We start from the raw sequence: 24,052 nt of genomic DNA on the forward strand, positions 1-24,052 counted from the left end.
AGGAGCGCCTATTTACACCTGCCATACAGCAAGTGTAAGGGGTGGCGACTAATTGCTGATTTACTCTTGTTTTCTATAACACACATATATGTTTATTTTTCTAAAATAGATATTTAAGCTGATTATGGTCACCTAAATACTCCCCAATAATGCTTTTATCTGATAATACAAACATTTCCCCAGGATATAATAGTAGTAGGTAAGGGGCTGCTTCCAAGTTTCATAGATGTTTGGCTAGCCATGGAACAAAGAGACAGCATAGGTATCAATTAAGTGGGAAAGAAATATCCAGTTGATCCTGGCAGATTACCGACAGGGGACAATTTGGTGTGTGTGTGTTAGGTGGGTGTTGATTTGCTTGTCACACTTGAAGGTGAATTTTCGAAAGAGAAGAACGCCCATCTTCTGACACAAGCTAAGAATTTCAATGTTTTGCCCACGATGAATCCTACATTCTCTTCCTGGATGGTGACTCCTAATATGGTAGATATCTTTGTTCAACTACAGTTTGGATTATTTTTCCCCTCTGTGTTTCACTTGTTTCCATTAAATTTCATCTGCCATTTGGATGCCCAGACTTCCAATCTCACAAAGCCCTCCTGCAATTTCTAAAAATCCACTTGTGATTTAAGAACTTTGCATAATTTTATACTGTCTGAAAATCTGATCACCTCTCACTGTTTCCATTTCCAGATCATTTATAAATATGTTAAAAAGCACATCCCAGTACAGACCACTATTTACCATTCTCCATTGAGAAAACTGACTATTTAAATCTATGTTCTGTTTTCTATGTTTTAGTCAGTTCCCAATTCACAATAAAGCATGGTCTCCTATCTAAGAGTCAGGCAAGAGGAACTTTTTCAAATTCTTTCTAAAAATCTAGATACACTATTTCAACAGGCCTGACAGTAGCGAACTCCCCTCCATACATAAAGAACATAAGCATAAGAGATTATCATTAAAAAAGAGGTGAGGTCTCCAGAAGAAGCCATAGCAAAGGGTCCCCATTGGGACCTCTACCCATGCATTGACAGCATTTTACAAGAAAAATTACTTGACGATCATTTGAAGCCGTTTATGAGCATGGCTTCTGAAAGCTAAGTAACAATTTTATTTTATACAGTTGTTGAAAGAAAGTTATTGTGAATTAAAGTATATGTATAAATTTTTTTTTTGTCTATTCAACAACAGTGAACAGGAGGTTTTTTTTAGACCAATGATGACTTTTTTGACCAATCACATATATAGGAAACTATAAGTTCCAAGAGTGTGTGGTTTATGGTCTAAATGAGGTCTTTTCCTCCTAATTTTTAATTATCAAAACACTGAGAAAAATAAGAGACTTTATTCTAAACCCTTTATTAAGATACCATACAGTGTTTATAGAGGTACTCTAGCTGAATATTAAGACATATGTGGAGGAGGTTCATTCGAAAGTGAAGGCTAAAAAAGAAAACAAACTTTGTTAAGATGGGGGAATAACTTAGGAAATTGTTAGCTGGATGGGACCATCTAGAGAAGTAGAAAAGTAGTGGGAAAAACTAAAAGGAGCCATTTTAAGGTCAACAAACCTTCTTGTTAGGACGCTAAATGAAAGAGGAATAGGAGGCACTTTGGTTCTCGAAGGTAGTAGCTGAAAAGGTGAGGAAAAAGAAGTTGGCCTTCATAAACTACAAGGTATCACAGAATGATGAAGACAGGTAATAATATCTGGAAAAACTAAGAGAGGCTGGTAAGGTCGTCAGGAAAGCAAAGATACAAATGAGAATAAAAGTAGCTTAATATGGTAAAATGGAGGGAGGGGATAAGGCTTTTTTTTTAGATATGTTATTGATAAGAGGAAGTATAAAAGTAGCATTGTGAGGTTCAAGGATAAAGGGAGGAATACACAGAAGATGATAAGATTAAAGCAGAATTACTTAAATATTTCTGTTCTGTGTTCATAGTTGAAGAGCTGGAGTTGAACCACAGAAGACAAACACAATAGGAATGGAAGTGAGGTAGACCATGAATGGTTTTCAGAAAACTGTGTTCTTGTCAGTATTTAACACATCCAAGTAGCAATTTTAGAAAACAGCTGCTTGAGTGGATGTACCTCTGCATGCACAGATTCGAAGGGGTCATGTTTTGGATGGAAACAGTCATATACTTTGACAACTTTACTGACTGGCATTTACATCAGCTCCAAGGTACGCATAACTAACAGCTAACTGCTTGCTTGGAACTAGGGTGTAAAGAACTGTACTTAACTCTCTGATATTTCTAACCCCTCAAGCAACACAAAAATTGAGTTTTGGAGCTTGGCTCCTTAATTGGTTTCCCTTGGATGTAAAGTTTGCAAAATCTATTACTTGCATATGTAAATCAGCTTTTTACACATGTAAACGGCAACTAACCCTTCTAAAACTGGCTCCTTAGTTTTTAGTATATTCTGCACGGAAATGTACCAGATCTTAAGTTAAATAATAGGAAAGCCAAAAGACATTACTTTTATGGGACCTTATGAATGAAAAATGCTTTCCTCGTCCTTTCCTTGTCTTGACATTTTAAGTCTATTAAAATTTTCAGTTGATTTCCAATGAACCATTAATATTACAGACAAAAGAAACATTAATTACTTTTTAATGACTAGATTCTTCACATTATCACAACGTTTAGTATTAGTTTACAGACCAGAGCATGAAGATATATAAAATCACCTACAAGTTATATCTATAGATTTCTGACCCACTTAACCACGAACACATAACCCAGCCTTGTGATGCACAGTGTACATTTATTTAGGAATCAATTCTTTCTTAATAGGCTTCCAAAATTCCAGCAATGTTGACACAGAATCTTTGGATGCTTTAATCAGATTTCATCAAGAATTACATTAAAACTCTTTGATCGAGTCTCCATGAAAGTCAAACTGTACTATATAAACAGAACATTCCCTATATCAGTGGCTCCCAAGCCTTGTCCTGGAAGCACCCCAGCCAGTCAGGTTTTCAAGATACCCATAATTAATATTCATGAGAGAGATTTGCATGCAGTGGAGGTAGTGCATGCAAATCTATCTCATGAATATTCATTGTGGGTATCCTGAAAACCTGACTGGCTGGGATGCCTCCAGGACCAGGTTTTGGAACCACTGGGGCCCTATATGATCTCAATAAGGAGAAATGAGAAGCGAAGGCACATTACCCAGAGACTCCAGGAAATATGCTATGGATACAAGCAGCAGTAAGAAAATAAGTTCACACTAGCTCGGGAAGGTCATGGGAATTATCAATCTAAGTAAAACCAGTTACCACAAAAAACACCCTCAAGTCTGAATTAATTTCTATCTAATCACAGTGCTCTTGGGCAGCAAATCTATAAATTAGCACCTCATTCTAGGCACCACAAAGGGGTGCATTTAGAGTCAATTCTATAGCAGCTTAAGGTGTGCCTAAGTCATTATTGAACACAAGTGTAAAGCTGTGTTGGTGTACCTGAAGCTAGATGTGCCCACTTATGACAGGTCAATGGCTGGCATGTGGGTGTGCCATGCAATGCGCGCAACTGATAGCATGCTACAAGTTGTACACGTCACTAGGTAGAACAACCACATCCATCAGATGAGATGCCCATGCTCCACCTAAGTGTACGTCCTCTTTGCAGTTAAACCCTATCCCCCAGATTCTACATATAAGGCTCCTAAAAAATCAGTGCAGTAAACATTTCCGCCTAAGCATATTCTACAAGTGGCATCTAGATTTAGGCACAGTTTATAGAATAAGCTTCATTGATAGCCTAGCGTCTAAAACTACACGCCTCCATTTACACCAGCGAGAATGTGGCATAAATCCCAGCGTGTAGATTTATGTGCAATGGGCCATATTCTATAACTACGTATGTAAATTTTGGAATGCCCACAAAATGCCCATTTCCCCACCCATAGCCATGCCTTTTTTGAACTGCGTGCATTAGAATTTAGGTGCAGTTCATTACAGAATACACTTAGTAAATTGTGTGTGTAACTTCTAATTAGTGCTCCTTATTTCTTGTTAAGTGTTGTTAGCAACACTGATTAGACTTCTTAAACCAATTAGATTACAGGTGTTGTTACAGAATATGCTTTGATTTCAGCGCGGATCTCTAGGTATGCTATACAGAAACCAGAAGATGGTGCACAGATTTGGATGCCCAAAGTTGCACGGACTCCTGAGATATGGGTGCAACTTAATTGCATAACAAGCCAGTTAACATCAATAATTGGTCACTAACAATCAATTATTGACGTTAATTGGCACCAACTAGAATCTGCACACGCATCTGGCTGCACGTTATTCTGTAACACTGTACGCTCAACTCCAACAGCATATATCTCAAAAGAGGGTGCGGCCATGACGGGGCATTTGTTAAAGTTGCATGCGGTGCTACAGAATAGTGGGTCAGCATGCCCAACTTCGGTGCCAGCATTTATGCCAGGTATCAGCAGGCGTAAGTCTGGTGCCCAAAGTTAAGACGCTTTCCCATACATGGCAGACTCAATGCGGCTTATATAGCAACAATATTAATAATTACAAAGTCGAATACGAATATACAGTTTGTGGTAAACGCAGAAACTGATGGGGTTAACGGAAAGTAAGTTAAACTTAGGAGGAATTGGGTTCATAAGGAAATAAGCATTAGGAGGTGGCGTAGAAGGTGGAAAGGGATGGATATGAGGTGGCAAGGATAATGGGAACATGGTCAGAATATGACTATTGTCAGTAAGAATCAGATTGGCAGGTTTTGGTTAGGTTGGATGATCACTATCCCCCAGATTCTATATAGCGCGACTATAGATCCGCACCGAAATCCAAGTGTATTATATAACAACACGCATAACTTAATTGGCTTAACAAGCTAATCAGCGTTGATAACAGGCCTTAACAAGCTTTAATGAGCACTAATTGGCAATAATTGCAATTTACGTACACAAGTCACTAAGCGTATTTTGTAATGCAGTGTACCTAACTTCTAACATGTGCAGGCAAAAAGGGTGCTGTTATGGGTGGGGAAATGGGCGTTTCGTGGGCATCCTGAAATTTACGTGCGTAGTTGCAGAATATGGCCCAGCATACCTAAATCTACGCGCCAATATTTACGTCATGTTTTCATTGGTGTAAATGGATGCGTGTAGTTTTAGGCGCTGGGATATCAACTAAGCGTATTCTATATACTGTGCCTAAATCTAGATACTGCTTATAGAATACGCTTAGGCGGAAATGTTTTCACACGGATTTTTTAGGCACCATATATAGAATCCCCCCCATGCGCTATTTTATAAAGGGCATGTGCCTTTTATTTAATTGTGCTTGATGCATGTTTTTTTAGTGGCCAAATCTAAGCGCAATTTATAGAATTTCTATCTAAATGACTTAGAGGCCCCTTTTACTAAGACGTGTAGGCACCTACACGTGTACAACACACGTCAAATTAGAACTACCAGCTAGCTACCGCATGCCCTGGGCAGTAATTCTAATTTTGACACAATTCTGAAATGCCCAGCAGAAAATAATTTCTATTTTCTACCGTGTGGCGCTAACCGGCAGTAATCAGTGTAAACGTGCTTAGTCAATGAGTAACGGTAAGGTCTCAGGTTCAAAATGGACGCGCGCTCATTTTTAAATTTTGCTGCAATGTCTATTTTCGGCAAAAAAAAGGCCTTTTTTGCAGGCAAGCTGAAAAATAGACTTGAACGCATCCAATACACGCCCTTACACCAGTGCACGCCATTTTTTGGCACGCCTTAGTAAAAAGGCCCCTTAGGTAGTCCTGTCATAGAATAGTGCCTACCAAGCAATTACCAATTCATTGCACACATACACACTACTACTATAACACAGATGCTCTACTGGCATGTAAATTTAGGTGCCAACTTATAGAATTGCTTTTCACATACTTAATACGCATCTGCTGCTCTGATTCTCTAGAATTACATATATATAAAATATTGTACCTGAAGGCTCTTCTCTGTGTCCTTCCGGATGGTGCACATTTTGTTCTGCAAAAGGGTTTTACAGCTCATGGTTATAATAAAGCCAAAAACCCCACATAACGTACAATTTCAAATTCTTAAATTATAAGGTTGCTATTTACAAGGAACACGTATGTTTCTAATTCACAGACTTATCTACAAATCACAAAGGGCTCCTTTTACAAAGCGACGCTACTGATTAGCATTCAATTCACATGGGCTTCTTCGCATTCAGCATACTCTAATCAGTAAAGCCAGTTTGTAAAAGGAGCCCAAAAGTATGCTAATGTCTACTGAAATGTTCTGCTTCAATGCAAATTAGATTAAGAACATGATGAAAAAAAACAACCCTCTCTCTTATATGTTTTTGTATTGCTTATTAGATATGTAGGACAAGATATTCAAAGGATTTATGCTCCTAAATTTGGTGTCCTTTTACTAAGGCACTCTAAAATATTTTGAATGCGCTAATGATTAGCATACTATTCCTACAAACTGCATGGTATTTAGCGCATGATAATCGTTAGCGCACCTTAGTAAAAGGAGCCCTTTGAGAGGTATGTTCCTAAATTGGATTCTCTGAAAATTTACTAAGGCTAAGTGCTTAAATTTATAGCCAAATTTTCACTAAACTCCTAAATTTAGGAGCATAAAAAGTGGGATTTAAAAGGAGCAGATTTAGGGTGAAAAAAAAGGTCAGCACTAAGCTCATAAATCTAGGCAACTGAAGGGCAGGCCTAAATTTGTAAGAATAACATATAACCTTCTACATTAACATGAATTTTCAGTTGAAAATTTTTACTAAGCTGTGGTAAAAAGTGACTTAGCACACCCTTACCTAGGACTTTCTCATGCACCAAAGCCATTTTTACTGCAGCCATACAAACCTTGGCTTTCTAGTTGTTTCCCATTAATGGCCATGTGCTAATGTTCACAATCAGTATAAGGGGTGCTCCTTGAAGTCTAGGAGCTTCTCGAGGCTTTTCCTCCAGTAACAACCTGTGTGTTCATTGTTTCTTAAGAGAACCCCTTATACTTTTATTATCACCCCCTCTTCATTCCTTGTATCTTATACTTATGTTTCTTATCATGCTTTCTACTTTATTATGTATCTGTAATATTGAACCGGAGACTTACGGTATTGTGTAAGCCACATTGAGCCTGCAACTAAGTGGGAAAATGTGGGATATAAATGTGTTAAATAAATAAATATACTGATTGTGCATGTAGGCAGACGTGGGTATCTCTTCCCCCGCAACCATTATTTAGTTTATATTATGTGCTAATGTTGCCATTAATGCACAGTCATTTTTATAAATTACCACAGGAGCACTTACTACCTCCTGTTTTATAGGCGGTAAGGACTCCTGCATTATCCATACACTAATAAGTTAGCACAGAGTAATGTAGACATGTTAACTGGTTAGTGCAGGAATGCCCACTCTCCACCCCTAAGCTGCCCCCTTATAAAAAAAACCCATTTTGCACATTTAAAAACTACTGTTTCACACTAGCGTATCACGCGGTAATCCATTTTTTGCTGCATTGGGAACAGGTTAGTTCTTGGTAAAAGGGCCCCTTAGGTCCTTTTCCTTTTACAAAGCTGCATTAAGAGAGCACCCTTATGTAGGTCCTTCCCACAAGCTAAGCCTATTTCTAGCGTAGCAGTCAAAAAGGGTTTGTTTTTTTTATTTGTTTTATTTCTGTTCATGCACTACGGTTAACATTGGCTCACAGCTATTTAAAAAAATTAATAGTCAAGCACTTACTGCTTCCTATTTAGGAGGCACTAAGGGTTCCCGTTATGGGAATGCTAACCAGTTAGCACAGCAGTAATGTCAACGTACTAGCTGATTAGCACTTCCATGCCCATTCTCAACCCCTGACACGCCCCCTCCCCCCCAAAAACTAGAAAAAATAAATACCGCACACTTACCATGTGTAGATGGCAAAACTAACACAGAACATTTTTGTGCGGCCGGCATTATTTTCTTGTGTTAGGGATGTGTTAGCCACTAAAGCAGCTTAGTAAAAAGGACACCAAGGTTTGGCTGAAAATACAGCATAAATTTACGAGTTTAGCTCCTTTTGAATACCAGGCCCAGTAGTTCTTCTGTTGTAAGAGATAGAATCTATGCAAAATATATTCATTTTAGAGTCCTGTTTGCATATTGAAAATGCAGAAACGGGCATCTAGACATGTATATTGCACAGACATCTAAATCCCGATTTTCAAAAGCCGGGATACACAAGCCTAAAACGTGAGTATATGCATATTGCAAGGGGTGTGGCCTAGGTGTCATCTGGGTGGGACTAGGGCAGATCAAAAGGATACACATGTATTCTCCATTTTAGAAGGAAGATAACCAACGGGACACTGCCATACAAGGATACCAATTATATCACAGTGATAAAGTGGATCGAATTGGTGGAGGAGTAGTATTATACGTTAAGGAGGGCCTTGAATCAAATAGACTAAAAAAAATCTGCAGGACACAAAACACATCTTGGAATCCCTATGGATAGAAATTCCATGTGCAAAGGAGAAAAAGATAGTGATAGGCAGATTGCAAATGAAATGTAATGTGGACAAATGCAAGGTGATGCACACTGGAAAGAATAATCCGAATCATAGTTAACTGATGCTAGGGTCCACCTTGGGGGTCAGTGCTCAAGAAAAAGATCTGAGTGTCATTGTAGATAATAAGCTGAAATCGTTTGCTCAGTGTGCAGCAGCAGCTAAAAAAAGAAAATAGGATGCTCAGAATTATTAGGAAAAGGATGGTGAATAAGACCGAAACATTATAATGCCTTTGTATCGCTGTATGGTGCGTCTGAACCTTGAGTATTGTGTTCACTTCTGGTCGTCGTATCTCAAAAAAGATATGGCGGAATTAGAAAAGGTTCAAAGAAGAAAGGCCAAAATGAAAAAGGGAATGGAACTCCTCTCATATGAGTCATTTGAGAGGAGGAAAGGCTAAAGAGTTAGGGATCTTCAGCTTGGAAAAGAGACGGATGAAGGGAGAGATAACTGAGGTCTACAAAATCCTGAGTGGTGTAGAACAAGTAGAAGTAAATCGATTTTTTACGTGTTCCAAAAGTACAAAGGCTAGGGGACACGCAAGGAAGTTACATGAAAATACTTTTAAAACAAATAGGAGGAAATATTTTTTCAGTCAATGAATAATTAAGCTCTGGAACTCTGTGCTGCAGGAAGTGGTAACAGTGGTTATCGTTTCTGGGTTTAAAAAAGGTTTGGACAAATTCCTGGAGGAAAAGTCCATAGTCTGCTATTGAGTCAGACATGGAAGGCAACTGCTTGCCATGGGATTTGTAGTATAGAGTGTTGCCATGATTTGGGTTTCTGCCAGGTACTTGTGACCTGGCTTGGCCACTGTTTGGAAAACAGGATACTGGGCTAGATGGACCCAGTATGGCTACTCTTATGTACTACCCTCCACCTGGCCAGAATTACCAGAAAGATGCAAAATTATCAGAAATTAAGGAGGCTCCACAAACTGGGTAACAAAATATTAATGAGTGATTTCAATTACCACAAGATTGACTGGATAAATGTACATCCGAGCAAGCAAGGGAGGTAAGTTCTTTGATGAAATCAGGGACTGGTTTATGGAGCAGATGGTTCAGGAACGAACAAGAGGAGGAACAATTCTAGATCTAGTCCTTAGTGGAGCGGTTTTGTAGACTTAGGAAATGGTCATTTGATGTTAGCAATTTGTTTAGTTCAGTCTAATTTTAGATATTTATTATTATTAATACTTATTATTATTAGGAAAGGAATGAAAAACAAAAACGAGAATGTTATAATGCTGTTGTATTGCTCTATGGTGCATAAAGGGGGTGGGATGACTTCTCTATGAGGAAGGGCTAAAGCGGCTAGGGCTCTTCAGGTTGCAGAATTGACAGCTGAGGGGAGATACGATAGAGGTCTATAAAATACTGAGTGGTGTGAACGGGTAGACGTGAATCGCTTGTTTATTCTTTCCAAAAATACAAAGACTAGAGGGCACGCAATGAAGTTACTAGGTAGTAACTTTAAAATAAACCTGTGAAAATATTTCCTTGCTCGTATAATTGAATTCTAATTCATAGTCAAAGAATATGGTAAAAGCAATTAGATTAGCAGGTTTTAAAAAAAGGTTTAGATAATTTCCCCTCCAAATGTCCGTAAGCTATTATTAAGCTGAATTCATGAAAATCCACTGCTTATTTCTAGGATAAGCCTCTTTAACTCGTCAGATTATATATTTCCAAGAGTAGGAGCCAAATAAACACTTCAACGCTACAAACTCTACAACTGCATGTATATCACGGACCTCAGCACCGGCTCTATTCACATAGGCGAACAACCCATGACCAGTCTGCCTCTTTGTCAGCCCCAATACATGATATACTCACTTATCTTTATTTATTTATGCTTGCATCTTTAGTAATCTTTATACGAACTTCAATTTAGTCAAATACGAAACTGTAAAAGCAGGGTCCCGAGTCATAATGGTGTTGTTTTGCTGTAAAAGCAGAGTCCGGGTCTGAAACAAATTGTCTCAGGTGCGAAACTTCCTTCTGTGCTATGCTGGAAAGAGACACGATGATGTCACCGAGGGGGGGGGGGGGGGTCTGTCGGATATGCCGGATGTTCGGATTAGCGACGTTCTGATAATTGAGACTGTACTGTAAATAGCAGTTCCCCTTATGCATACATCTTATGTTATATAGGTCTTCTAAACATTATTCTAATACTTGCTGATTCTTCCACAAATATTCTATTTATGTCTCCATAATTTATAAACTCAATTACTGCTGCTATCGCTTCCCAATAATCCTTTTTGCTTTCACCCCTTTTACCATCTAAAAAAACCCACACTACTGTCAACTTATGTGCTAGACCCCACTTTTGAGTTACACTTCTGTATCAAGATTGGTCCCTGACTTCTCCCTCATTTCAAAACCTCCTGTCATATTAATATTTTTGCTACTTACTTGTGCCATTGCAAATGCAAATCTCTATTTCTATGATTAGCTAATCAAAATCAGAAATAAAGTTATCATACACAATAACTGTATTGTAGCTTGTAATCGGCTCAAACAGCCTGCAAGAGAAATACCCACCTGTTTCTACTGGAGGATTTTCAGAATGGTATACAGTGTCATGTGCTAAAAGATACCAAAAACAGTTTCCATATTATGATGAAAATAATTACTTAAACAATACTATTTCAGCAAGCTTATTAACCACTTACTCAACATGAATTCGAGACAGTACACAAAACATAAAAACATTTTTTTTTAAATCATAAAACATCTTTGAAAAGTCAAACAATACAGAAAGGTAAACACAGTACTCATGGGGGGAATTCTATGTCACCACACAATGTGGAATTTGCACAGAATTCTGCATAAAAATCTACATAGAGAGGTAGTGGCTAAGGCAGTAGAAACCATGGCTTTTCTGTATCCTCACTCCCTGCCATGCCTTGCAGCAGAAAGAAGTAGCAAATGGATATACACTAAGCCATGTTTCCCTCCTCTGCCACTGTGAGCCCTATGCAGCACTTCATACAGCCATGAGCTTCAAATAAGTAGTCAGATACCAGGTGGTAGAGAATGACATAACAGCTCAACGCTAAAGCAATTTGTCTCCATCATCTTGCCAGCTGATGGGGGGGAGAGTGAGAGGGATGGGGAAGAACAAGAACAGTGGGTATGTGCCGGGGGAGTGGTGAGTATGTGTGTGTGTGTGTGAGTATACATATTAACAATTTTTAAAAACATTATAAAAAGAAACAATAAAGCAAAGCAAAGACAATGGAAACCAATATTGGAAGACTATAAAAGTTTTGGGAGAGATTTGTCTCATGACCATTTGGCAGAGCAAAAAAACAAAACAAAACTGAAGGGCCTGAGAAGAGCACTGTGAATGCTCAGAATTTTCCACTAGTTCTGATCTCTGGGAGAGATGTTCCATCCCGGAACCATCCAATTACATCATCCACTTCTGTGTCTGATGGGAAAAGTACTAAGACAAACACGTAAGTATTACCATGATTGTCAAATCTTTACATACACCACATGCAGTCATATCTGGCGGCTCACCGGTGGCCACATCTTCAGCAACACTGATTTCCAGCAAAATGCAACACATTACTTTGACAAATATTTAGCACCTGTATCCATAGATCTATAACATTGTTTGTTTGCTTTTCTTTTTCTATCCTCCTACTACTGACAATAGCGTTCCTTCTCTTGTTTGTTGTGTTAAACGTGTTTGATTTGCAAACTGCCTTGTTATCTGGTACGGAAAGGCAGTATATTAAATGTAAGACACAATAAACCATTTAAAGCATTTCAGACTATAAAGCATACCTCTGTCTGCATCATCATACACATGCTCAGGATGAGGCACTGCAATTAAAACACAGAAAATACTAACATTATCATTCCCAGTGCAAAACATTTGATCCTAATCATAGAGAAGAAAAGTCATGAGTGAAGAAAGACCCCTTCCTTGGCTCAGAGTTGAATAATAAAGAGGTTAATGCCCTGCCAACAAACCTCTCTGCGGACACAAAATTGGTTGGACCCTAGCCAAACTGGGAAGATTCTGCATGCCGGATCCTCCCCCCCCCCCCCCCCCCCCCCCCCCCTCGATATTCAACCCATAGCGATAGTGGTTTGTTAACACTGCCTTTGTGGGCAAAATATCTGGTATTCAGTGGCAGTTTTCCCAGACAGTGACTGCTACATAGAAACAGAAAAGAATGTAGGCAGATAAAGACCATATGGCCTATCCAGTCTGCCCATCCATGCCATCTACTCTCCCTATCACTCCCTTAGAGATCCTATGTACTTGTCCCAAGCTCCTGAATACCTGGTACTGTGGTGAGTGCCTGGCACTCTCCGGGTAGCGACAATATTCGGCCACTATTTGGATAAACTTCAGCATATCATAGATTTAAGCCTCAATGAAGAGTGGATTCTGAAATTTTCCTTTTAAAATGGACTGTAAAAGATCTCAGAATAAAATCCTGAAGACATTCTGTGCAGCAATTTTCAGTTTATGCATATATTGTAGCTGTCTGCATAGCATTAGCCTCACGAGCTGAATGGCTGTAAAGCAGATGCCCGGAGTTGAATAAGATTTTTTTTTTTACATTAAAGAGGCATACAGTATACTTTATGTTCCCAGGGTATGTTAGAGAGGACACAGCGTAAGTTAAACACCAGATTCCACTATCAGTGACCCACAGGCTGCTGTGATAAAACCGATCAGGATTAATTGGTAAATGAAGAATCCTTTTTGCTTTTCACCCTTTTTAGTCATTTACTATGTTACCAATTAAAAAAACCAACTGTCAACTTATGTACTACACCTCATTTTTGAGTTCAACTTCTATATCAAGATTGGTCACTGAACTATTTCTTCATCTCAAAACCTCCTGTCATACTAATATTTTTGCTACTTACTTGTGCCATTGCAAATGCAAATCTCTATTTCTGTGGTTGGTTGGTTAACTAATCAAAATCAGAATTAAAATTATCATACACGATAACTGTATTGTAGCTTGTAATCGGCTCAAACAGCCTGCAAGAGAAATACCCACCTGTTTCTACTGGAGGATTTTCAGAATGGTATACAGTGTCATGTGCTAAAAGATAGAAAAAACAGGTTCCATATTATGATAAAAATAATTACTTATTAATTACATAATACTATTTCAGCAAGCGTATTAATCACTTATTCAACATGAATTCGAGACAGTGTTCAGAACATAAGAACATACAAAAATAAAATCATAAAAATCCTTGAAAAGACAAACAATACAGAAAGGTAAACATAATACTCCTGGTGAAATTCTCTGTCATCACACAATGTGGAATTTGCACAGAATTCTGCATAAAAATCTACATAGAGACGTGGTGGCTAAGGCAGTAGAAACCATGACTTTGGGGGGGGAAGTGACGTCACCGGGGAGTATGGCTGCTTGAGCGGTGAGCTCCCGTTTAGCCATGGCATTTTCTTAGCGTTCCCCTGCATTCAGTGGGGTATTCCTTGCCTGACTTTGGCGAGCTTGATTGTGATTGCGCTGATGATCTGAAGACACAGTGGATCTCTCCTAATTTGCATTTGCAGGAGGAGTGAGAGCAAAGCACGTGGCTGGGTCGGAGCGAGAGGCTTCTCGCGATCCGGAGATGTTCGGAAATTCCTCCCTGCCGGATTTATTTGCGGCGAGCAAAGAACTGAAGGGACCTGAAACAGTGGGTTTTCCTGAATCGAAGGATTGGCTACAGGAGATCAGGTCTGATATTAAAGCAGTCCGCTCAGACTTGGCCACATTGGGAGCTGATTTAAGAGATGAGATTCACGATCTGGGCAACCGTGTGGAGGAGGTGGAGGGTTGGATTGAGGAGCATGCGGAGGCCATGGGGGTCGCTGGTTAAGCGGATATCAGAGGTGTGTTTGGGGCAACAGCAATTCACTGACAAGTTGGAAGATTTGGAGAATTGCAGCCGTCGGCGGAACCTGCGATTCCGTGGCCTCCCGGAAACCCCGGAGTACCAGGATTGCGAATCAGTGGTTCAACGAGTGGTCAGTGCGTTGCTCTCTGAAGCTGGATCAACCATTATGCCTGAGATTGTCCTGCTGGAAAGGTCCTATAGGGTTTTTGGTCCCACGCGAAATAACTTATCTAAGGACATAATTGCTTGTTTTCAAAATTTAAGCTTAAAGAGCAAGTGCTTAAATCAGCACGACAAGCCCCCGACTTTAAATGGGTCTCATATAATATGGCAATCTATCAGGATTTAGCATCCGCTACTTTGAAGCGTCAAGCTGATTTCAAGCCTGTCAACTGTCAGGCTCCGTGAGATGGGCATCCGTTACAGGTAGAGACATCCATTTGCCCTTGTTTTCTATAAGGATTGACATATACATCAGATTAAGACCCTTGAGGAGGCTCATATGATCTTGCCAGAGAGAGATTCGGCACTGCCGTCAACTACTCCGGGTACAGCCAGACTTCCTGCTACCCAAGATCCCAGCCTAAGTGGCAGCGAGTAGCAAAGGGGCATAAACGTCTTCAACGCCAGCAGTCGGCTGGTCAGCTTCGTGGTTGATCAATCTATATCTGGGCTGAATGTTGTGAGCTATGAGAATATAGGTGGAAGTTACTATAAAGTGCTGGGGATACTATTATCTTATTGTCTTGCAAATTGAAGATTTTGTAAAAGAGAAGGGGGGCTAGGGAAAAAAGGAAAAAAAATTCTATAACCTTCTCAGAGAGAAAGACTGGAGGTTTCATCCCATAGAAGGAACAAAGAAAGGAGGCGTGAACTTACCAGGTGAAGAGGGGGGGTTCAAGCTAAGATGGAGTAAAAAAGAGAATGAGAGAGGATGGAACCTGGAGAGTGATATTGTTGGGGAGGGTTGAGTCTACAGAGAGAAGCTGAGGGAGGGACCAGGCCTTAAGATGGGGGAATTCTGCACCAAAATAAATTTCAAATGGGTAAGGGGAAACACTCACTTTTGAGTTAGACTTCTATATCAAGATTGGTCACTGACTGCTCCCTTCATCTCAAACCTTCCTGACAACCTAATATTTTTGAAACTTACTTGTGCAAAACTCTATTTTTATGGTTAGCTAATCAAAATCAAAATTAAAATTTTCATACACAATAACTGTATTGTGGCTTGTAATCGGCTCAAACAGCCTGCAAGAGAAATACCCACCTGTTTCTACTGAAGGATTTTCAGAATGGTATACAGTGTCATGTGCTAAAAGATACCAAAAACAGTTTCCATATTATGATGAAAATAATTACTTAAACAATACTATTTCAGCAACATTAGTCACCACTTACTCAACATGAATTTGAGACAGTGTTCAGAACATAAGAACATACAAAAAAAAATCATAAAAATCCTTGAAAAGACAAATAATACAGAAAGGTAAACGCAGTACTCATGGGGGGAATTCTATCTCACCGCACAATGTGGAATTTGCACAGAATTCTGCATAAAAATCTACATAGAGAGGTGGTGGCTAAGGCAATAGAAACTAAGACTTTTCTGTATCCTCACGCCCTGCCATGCCTGGCAGCAGAAGGAAGTGGCAAATGGATGCACACTAAGCCATGTCCCTCCCCCCCCTGCCAGTGTGAGCCCTGTGCAGCACTTTATACAGCCATGAGCTTCAAATAAGTAGTCAGATGCCAGGTGGTAGAGAATGACATAACAGCTCAATGCTAAAGCCATTTGTCTCCATCCTCTTACCAGTTAATGGTGGGAGAGGGGTGGGGAAGAACAACAGTGGGTATGGGGGTGGGTGGGTTTCAGAATGAGAGCTAGGGCTATCTGCCTTGCGTGTGAAGGTGGGGAAGAATGATAACTGTGGGTGTATGCCTGAGAAGCTCAACTGTTCATCTACCATAGCCACCTCTAATCCCACAGATGGGTTGAAGTGACATCTAAGAACGACATCACAAGTAAACCAAGCCTTCATCCTAATTTACCAGCCACTTTCACAAAGAGAGTTTCTGTGCTCCAGCCTGCAATCTCTACTCCACTGTTCCAGCCTGCACCCTCTGTTCCACCATTCACCATCCGTTCCAGCCTGCACCATCCGTTCCAGCCTGCACCCTCTACTCCAGCCTGCACCCTCTGCTCCAGCCTCCATCATCTGCTCCTGCCTGCATCCTCTGCTCCAGCCTGCAGCTTGAACTCCAGTCCTGCAACCTCTCCTTCTCTGTTCCAGCCTTCAGCCTCAGCTCCAGCCCACTGCCTCACCTTTATTCGTGACTGTTGCCTAGCGCCTGGGACTGCTTGAGTCACTACTATCTATGGATCCATTTCACATTCTCCTCCTAGTATTGTCCCTTCCCAATCTACTCCTACGTACCAATCTATTCCTCCACCCGAAGCCACTATGCACTACAATTATACAATTCCCTTTTGTTGATTTCATTACCTCACCATCTCTCTTGTACTCTTCCTCCCTCCTTGCTTTCTGCCTTCAACATTTCATCCCTTCCATTGTACCTTCCCCTTTCTATCTGAGTCCATCTCGCCTTCGTCGCCTTCATCGCCACTCCTCTCCTACTCTCCTCCGAATTCTCTTACTCCTTCTTCTCCTTTCCGCTGGTGACATCAATCCCAATCCTGGTCCCCCTCACCAATCCTCATCTTATTGGCCGCGGTGGTGTTATTGGACTATTACTCTCACCCGCTTCCAAATTTCAATCTCTTCTGCCACCTCAGTCTCTCTGCTTTTCTTCCTTTGAAGTCCACTCTGTCCGCCTATTCACTCCTTTGCCTCTTCGAATAGCAGTTACTTATCGTCCCCCTGATAAGTCCCTCTCATCCTTCCTCAGTGACTTTGACGCTTGGCTTTCCTTCTTTCATGATCCTTCCTCCTCCCTCATCCTTGGCGACTTCAACATTCATACTAATGATCCCTCCAACTCTTACGTCTCCCAGTTCCTCGTCTTAACATCCTCCTTCAATCTCCAACTATGTTCTACATCTCCTACTCACCAAAATGCTCACTGTCTTGATCTTGTCTTCTCCTATAACTGCTCTCCCTCCAATTACTTTGCCTCAGATCTTCCCCTCTCTGACCATCATCTAATAACCTTCACACTTAAACTTCCTCCTGCCCATTCCCGTCCAATCTTACCTGATTATCTAGGAATCTCCAGGCAATTGACCTTACTACCCTATCCTCCAATGTCTCGAACCTCTACCACTACACCATCCAAATCTGTCAATGACGCCGTCTCTTCCTACAATACTATCCTATCCTCTGCTTTAGACACTCTTGCACCTCTCATGCCCCATCCTATAAGGCGTACCAAACCCCAGCCATGGCTGACCTCTAAAATCCGCTACCTATGTTCCTGTGCCTGCTCCGCTGAACGCTTCTGGCTGAAATCTCGTGCCCTTGCTGACTTCATACACTTTAAGTTCATGCTGACCTCCTTTCAATCTGCTCTTCTGCTTGCCAAGCAGGACTATTACATCCAACTCACTAATTCTCTAAGCTCTAACCCTCGACTTCTCTTCGCCACACTGAATTCTCTCCTCAAGGTGCCTCCATCTCCAACTCCCCCCTCACTATCTCCTCAGACTCTTGCTGAGTTCTTCCACGATAAGGTTCAGAAAATAAACCTCATATTCTCATCCAAGCCACCCCCACCTCTCCCTCCCTTGTCCGTTCCCCTATTTCCTCAACCCCTCCGTCCTTTTCCTCCTTTCCTGAGGTCACTGATGAAAAAACACCACATCTTCTCTCCTCCTCAAACGAACTCCCTGTTCCTCTGATCCCATTCCTACCCACCTTCGTAACACCATCTCTCCTACTCTCACTCCTTTTATATGTCATATCCTCAATCTCTCTCTTTCCACCGCGATCGTTCCTGATGCCTTTAAACATGCTGTGGTCACACCGCTCCTTAAGAAGCCTTCACTTGACCCTACCCGTCCTTCCAACTATCGACCCATCTCCCTCCTCCCCTTCCTTTCCAAGTTACTTGAACACACCGTTCACTGCTGCCCTCTTCATTCAACCGAAACTGCACTTACAAAAGTTCCCAACGACCTGCTTCTGGCCAAATCCAAAGGTCTCTATTCTATCCTCATCCTTTTCGACCTATCCACCGCTTTTGACACTGTGGATCACACCCTACTCCTTGATAAACTGTCTTCATTTGGATTCCAGGGCTCTGTTCTTTCCTGGTTCTCCTCCTACCTCTCGAGTCGCACCTTTAGTGTACACTCTGGTGGATCCTCTTCCACTTCTATCCCACTACCAATCGGTGTACCTCAAGGTTCTGTTCTCGGTCCTCTCCTGTTTTCCATCTACACTTCTTCCCTTGGCTCTCTGATTTCTTCCCATGGCTTTCAGTACCATCTCTACGCTGACAACTCCCAGATCTACCTCTCTACCCCCGACATCTCAACTGGCATCCAGACCAAGGTTTCAGCCTGCCTGTCTGATATCGCTGCATGGATGTCTCAACGTCATCTGAAGCTCAACATGGCCAAAACCGAGCTTCTCATCTTTCCCCCTAAACCTACCTCCCCTCTCTCCCCTTTCTCTATTTCGGTGGATGGCACTCTCATTCTCCCTATCTCATCTGCTCGTAACCTTGGGGTCATCTTTGACTCCTCTCTCTCCTTCTCTCCTTCTCTGATCACATTCAACAGATTGCCAAAATCTGTCGTTTCTTTCTCTACAACATTAGCAAAATCCGTCCCTTCATCTCTGAGCACTCTACCAGAACCCTTATCCACACTCTTATCACCTCTCGTCTTGATTATTGTAACCTACTTTTCACCGACCTCCCTCTTAGCCATCTCTCTCCTCTTCAATCAATCCAAAACTCTGCTGCGCAACTCATCTTCCACCAAATTTGCTATGCCCACATTAGCCCTCTCCTTAAGTCACTTCACTGGCTCCCTATCCGTTTCCGTATTTAATTCAAACTTCTCCTATTAACCTATAAGTGCATTCACTCTGCCGCTCCCCAGTAACTCTCCATTCTTGTCTCTCCCTACGTCCCCCCTCGAGTACTCCGTTCTGTAGATAAATCTCTCCTATCTGTCCCTTTCTCCTCTACTGCTAATTCAAGACTCCGTTCCTTTTGTCTCGCTGCACCTCACGCCTGGAATAGACTTCCTGAGCCTGTACGTCTTGCCCCGTCTTTAGCCACTTTCAAGTCCAAACTCAAAACCCACCTCTTTACCACTGCTTTTGACTCCTAACTCACTTGCCCTGTCCTTTATCCTCACCTCTTTATTCCCTTACCCTTAATTGTTTTGTCTGTTTACCTGTCTTATCTAGATTGTAAGCTCCTTGAGCAGGGACTGTCTTTTGTGTATTGTGTACAGTGCTGCATATGCCTTGTAGCGCTATAGAAATGATAAGTAGTAGTAGTAGTAGTAGAAGGGTAGACATAAACATTGGGAACAGAGTAAAAGGGGTCTTGCTGGGAGTTAGGGACAGATAACTGATGTGGGCGGAAGGGAGAAGGCTTCAGAGTAGGGAAAGAGTACTGTAGAGGTCAGAGAGTGCTGGAGGGTAAGGAGAAAGAACATAGGAGAAAAGAAAAAGAGGTGGAGAGGAAAGAAATAGAGGAGAGAGAAAGTTTAAAGGTGTTCATCCCAGAAAAGGAACAAAGAAAGTTGAACTTACCAGGTGACGAGGAGGGGTTCAAGCTAAGATGGGGCAAAAATGAGAGTGAGGGAGGATGGAACCTAGAGAGTGATATAGTTGGGGACGGTTGAGTCTAAGGAGAGAAGCTGAGGGAGGGATAAGGCCTTAAGCTAGGGGAATTCTGCAACAAAATAAATTTCAAATGGGTAAGGGGTAATGGGATTTGATATACCGCCTCTCTGTGGTACAACCAAAGCAGTTTACATTTTTATTATATGCAGGTACTTTCTCTGTTCCTAATTTGTTCACATTCTTTTTTGTACTGGAGGCAATGGAAGGTTAAGTGACTTGCCCAGAGTTACAAAGAGTTGGGGTGGGAACTAAACCCAGTTCCCCATGTTCTCAGCCTACTGCACTAACCATTATGCTACTCCTTCACCCATAGAAAGTATGGAAATTTTTTGAGTTTTCTATGCAGCATTCCCCCAGGACAGGGGTAGGCAATTCCAGTCCTCGAGAGCCCCACACAGGTCAGGTTTTAAGGACATCCAAAATGAATATGTATGTGTCACGTCTGTGGCCGTGACTAGGGTTACCATATGGCTCCAGAAAAAGGAGGACGGATTGAGCCAGCCGGGTTTTACTTCCATTGCTTTCAATGGAAGTAATTGAGCCAGCCAGGTTTTACTTCCATTGCTTTCAATGGAAAGCAATGGAAGTAAAACCCGGCTGGCTCAATCCGTCCTCCTTTTTCTGGAGCCATATGGTAACCCTAGCCGTGACCACCCTCATTTCTGGGGGCCAGCAGCTCTGCTGGCTTCTGTCTGTCTTTGTGTTAGTCTTGTCTCTGGCTCTGTGTGCTGATTACTTCACTAGACCTCACCTGTGTGTGCTATGCCTCTCTGGGGAGCCAGCATCTAAGATGGCTGCCACCGGCTCTGTGCCAGCTTCCAAGATGGCTCCTGCCTGTCTTTCCTGTGGGCTCACTTCCTATGTGTGTCAAGCCTCTCTTTGGGGTCAGTGTACTTCCTGCTTCTGTCCTGCTGCTGGTGACTCATCAGTGAGAGCCTTCATAAGGAAGGGCTGTGCTTGCAGTCAGGGCCTTTTGCATAAGTGTTATGCTCTTAGGCCAGGTCAGGTTAGTAAGTGTCTGCTGCACTACTGCTTAGCCTCTCTCTGGGTTCCAGCCCAGTTTCTTTCTATGTCTGTGTCTCTGTTGTCCTTCCATGGGGGGTCTTCCCTGCCACTGTCTGTCTGTGGACTGCGGGTCCTTCCTGGCTTACCCTGTGTTTGGGGTGAAGCCTCTGTTACTGGCTTACCCTGTGTTTGGGGTGAAGCCTCTGCTCCAGGCTTACCCTGTGTTGGGGTGAAGCCTCTGTTCCTGGCTTACCCTGGGTTGGGGTGAAGCCTTTGTCCTGGTTTACTCTGTCTGTTCTCCTGTCTGCCCCAAAGACCCTTGGCCTGTTATTCCTGGTTACTCTGTTTGCTCTGCTGCCAGCCCAAGACCCCTGGCCTGTTCTTCCTGGTTTGCTCTCTTTACCCTAAGTCCTGCCTTGCCTAGCCTGTGTGCCTATCCTGCTTGTATATCCTGAATCCTGTATCTGTCTAGCTAGTGTGTATTTCCTCGGTGGTTATTCCTGTATCCTGTCTCCACCTAGCTAGAGGGTTTACCCTGAGGGTATTCCCGGATCCCCGTTCTGCCTAGTGTGTATGCTGCTCTAGTCCTTGCTCCTGCTAGGCTTCTGTACGCCTTGTGTTCCTTGGTCTGTCTTCTGGGTCTTGCTAGTGGCTGTGCAGCAGCACACTGTCTGTGTTTAGTTCCTAGTCTGGTCTCCCTCGTGTATCCCAGACCCAGGGGGGGTCCTCTGGATCTTTAGTTCCTGCCTTATCCTGCAAGTCCTGCCGGCCACCTGCACTTCGGAGCTCAACTCTGGAGGAACGATGGCTAGGTGCAAGTGAAGCTGTTCCTGTCTCATCTGTTCTAGTTGCCTGCCTTGTACTACTCCAGTCCAGAGTTCCAGTACTGCTCTTCTGTGTTTCCAGTCCCGAGGTGGTCTTGCCTGCCACTGCCGCTCCTCGGCAGTGGCCCAAGGGCTCACGAACTCCAGTCCTGCCTTGAGGACCTGACAGAATGCCAAGGCCCTCGAGAACGCAACAGTATGAGATAGATTTGCATACCAAGGAGGCAGTACATGCAAATCTATCTCCTGCATATTCATTGTGGATGTCCTGAAAACCTGACCCGCCTGAGGCTCTCGAGGAGTGGAATTGCCTACCCCTGCCCCAGGAGTAATAATACAGTGTCTTGCAAAAGTCATCACACGCAAGTACGTTTCATATTTTGCTATTAAGAAAAATTCAAAATGCATTAAACCAGAAGTTTGCTTCACTGATACACAGCTCTGGGAGAGCTAATCCATCCTGGCATTATCCAATTACATCATCCATTGGTGTGTCTGATGGGAAAGTACTCAGACAAACATGTATACATAGTAGTATTATCACAATAGTCATATATTTACATACACCACATATCGTCATACCTGGCAGCTCACCAGTGGCCACATCTTCAGCAACATTACTTAGAGACCAAGATTTCAAGCAAAATGTAACCCATTACTTTGACAAATATTTAGCACCTGCATCCATAGATCTATAACATTGTTCATTTGCTTTTCTTTTTTTTCTATCCTCCTCATACTGACAATAGCGTTCTTTCTCTTCTCTGTTGTGTTAAACGTGTTTGATTTGCAAACCGCCTTGTTATCTGGTACAGAAAGGCAGTATATTAAATTTAAAACACAATAAACCATTTAAAGCATTTCAGACTATAAATCATACCTCTGTCTGCATCATCATACACATGCTCAGGATGAGGCTCTGCAATTAAAAAGCAGAAAATACTAATATTACCATTCACAGTGCAAAACGTTTGATCCTAGCCATAGAAGAAAGGAATTTATCATGAATGAAGGAAGACCGCTTCCATAGCTCAGAGTTCTATAATAAAGAGGAAATGCCCTGCCAACAAACCTCACTGGTGACACAAAACTGGTTGGACCCTGACCAAACTGGGAAGATTCAGCATGCAGAATCCTCCCCCACCTCCCGTTTGATAGACAGCCCATGGCGATCAGCAGTTTGGTTTAAACACTGCCTTTGCGGGCAAAATATCTGGGTATTCAGTGGCAGTTTCCCCAATAGTGACTGTACCTAGAAGCAGAGAAAAATATAGGCAGATAAAGACCATATGGCCTATCCACCCTGCCCATCCATGCCATCTACCCTCCCTATCTCTTCCTTAGAGATCCTATGTACTTGTCCCAAGCTGCTGAATACCTGGTACTTTTGTGAGTGCCTGACCCTGTCTGTGTAGCGAAAACATTCAGCCACTATCTGGATAAACTTATGACAGCTTTTTTTATTGTCCTTAGTTATCTATATACTACTACTACTACTACTTATCATTTCTATAGCGCTACTAGACGTACGCAGCGCTGTACACTTGAACATGAAGAGACAGTCCCTGCTCGACAGAGCTTACAATCTAATTAGGACAAACAGGACAAACATATATAGTGGTGGAGCTGAAATACCACTAGCAAGGTAACTTTGGTCTCTGCCCCTGACTGCTCTCAAAATGAGCACTAAGATCCAAGACGTCCCATCAGCTCTGTTTACCTTCCACTAAGTCATATAATTACGTTGGGAAATCTGCAGGCTTTCTCTATCGCTGCCCCATCCACATGGAATGCTCTATCTGGATATCTGAGATCATAATGAGAAGTTCTGAGAGAAGAGGACATCTCTGTGGTTTTAAAACTTGAAGTTTCTGCAACAGCATTAACAGATAGTCTCTAGAAGGCAAAGAAGGGCCCAGTTCAGTTTT

The 24,052-nt window shown here is 42.0% G+C and overlaps 1 protein-coding gene across 2 annotated transcripts in view; it reads right to left on the reverse strand.

The window, feature by feature from the left end:
* The window catches only part of ASPH (aspartate beta-hydroxylase), a 438,964-nt gene that overhangs the window by 173,729 nt on the left and 241,183 nt on the right, over positions 1 to 24,052 (reverse strand). The window contains exons 13-18 of one of the 2 annotated variants that reach the window (XM_030214866.1): positions 23,005 to 23,043; positions 15,741 to 15,785; positions 13,615 to 13,659; positions 12,377 to 12,415; positions 11,123 to 11,167; positions 5,975 to 6,019 (exon numbers count right to left, since the gene is read on the reverse strand). In XM_030214866.1, the coding sequence (XP_030070726.1) occupies positions 5,975 to 6,019; positions 11,123 to 11,167; positions 12,377 to 12,415; positions 13,615 to 13,659; positions 15,741 to 15,785; positions 23,005 to 23,043 (258 nt within the window). The remainder of the gene's footprint in view (positions 1 to 5,974; positions 6,020 to 11,122; positions 11,168 to 12,376; positions 12,416 to 13,614; positions 13,660 to 15,740; positions 15,786 to 23,004; positions 23,044 to 24,052) is intronic. The other variant, XM_030214873.1, reaches the window with a different exon arrangement.

The sequence above is a fragment of the Microcaecilia unicolor genome, chromosome 1, assembly GCF_901765095.1.
Source record: "Microcaecilia unicolor chromosome 1, aMicUni1.1, whole genome shotgun sequence".
NCBI lineage: Eukaryota > Metazoa > Chordata > Amphibia > Gymnophiona > Siphonopidae > Microcaecilia > Microcaecilia unicolor.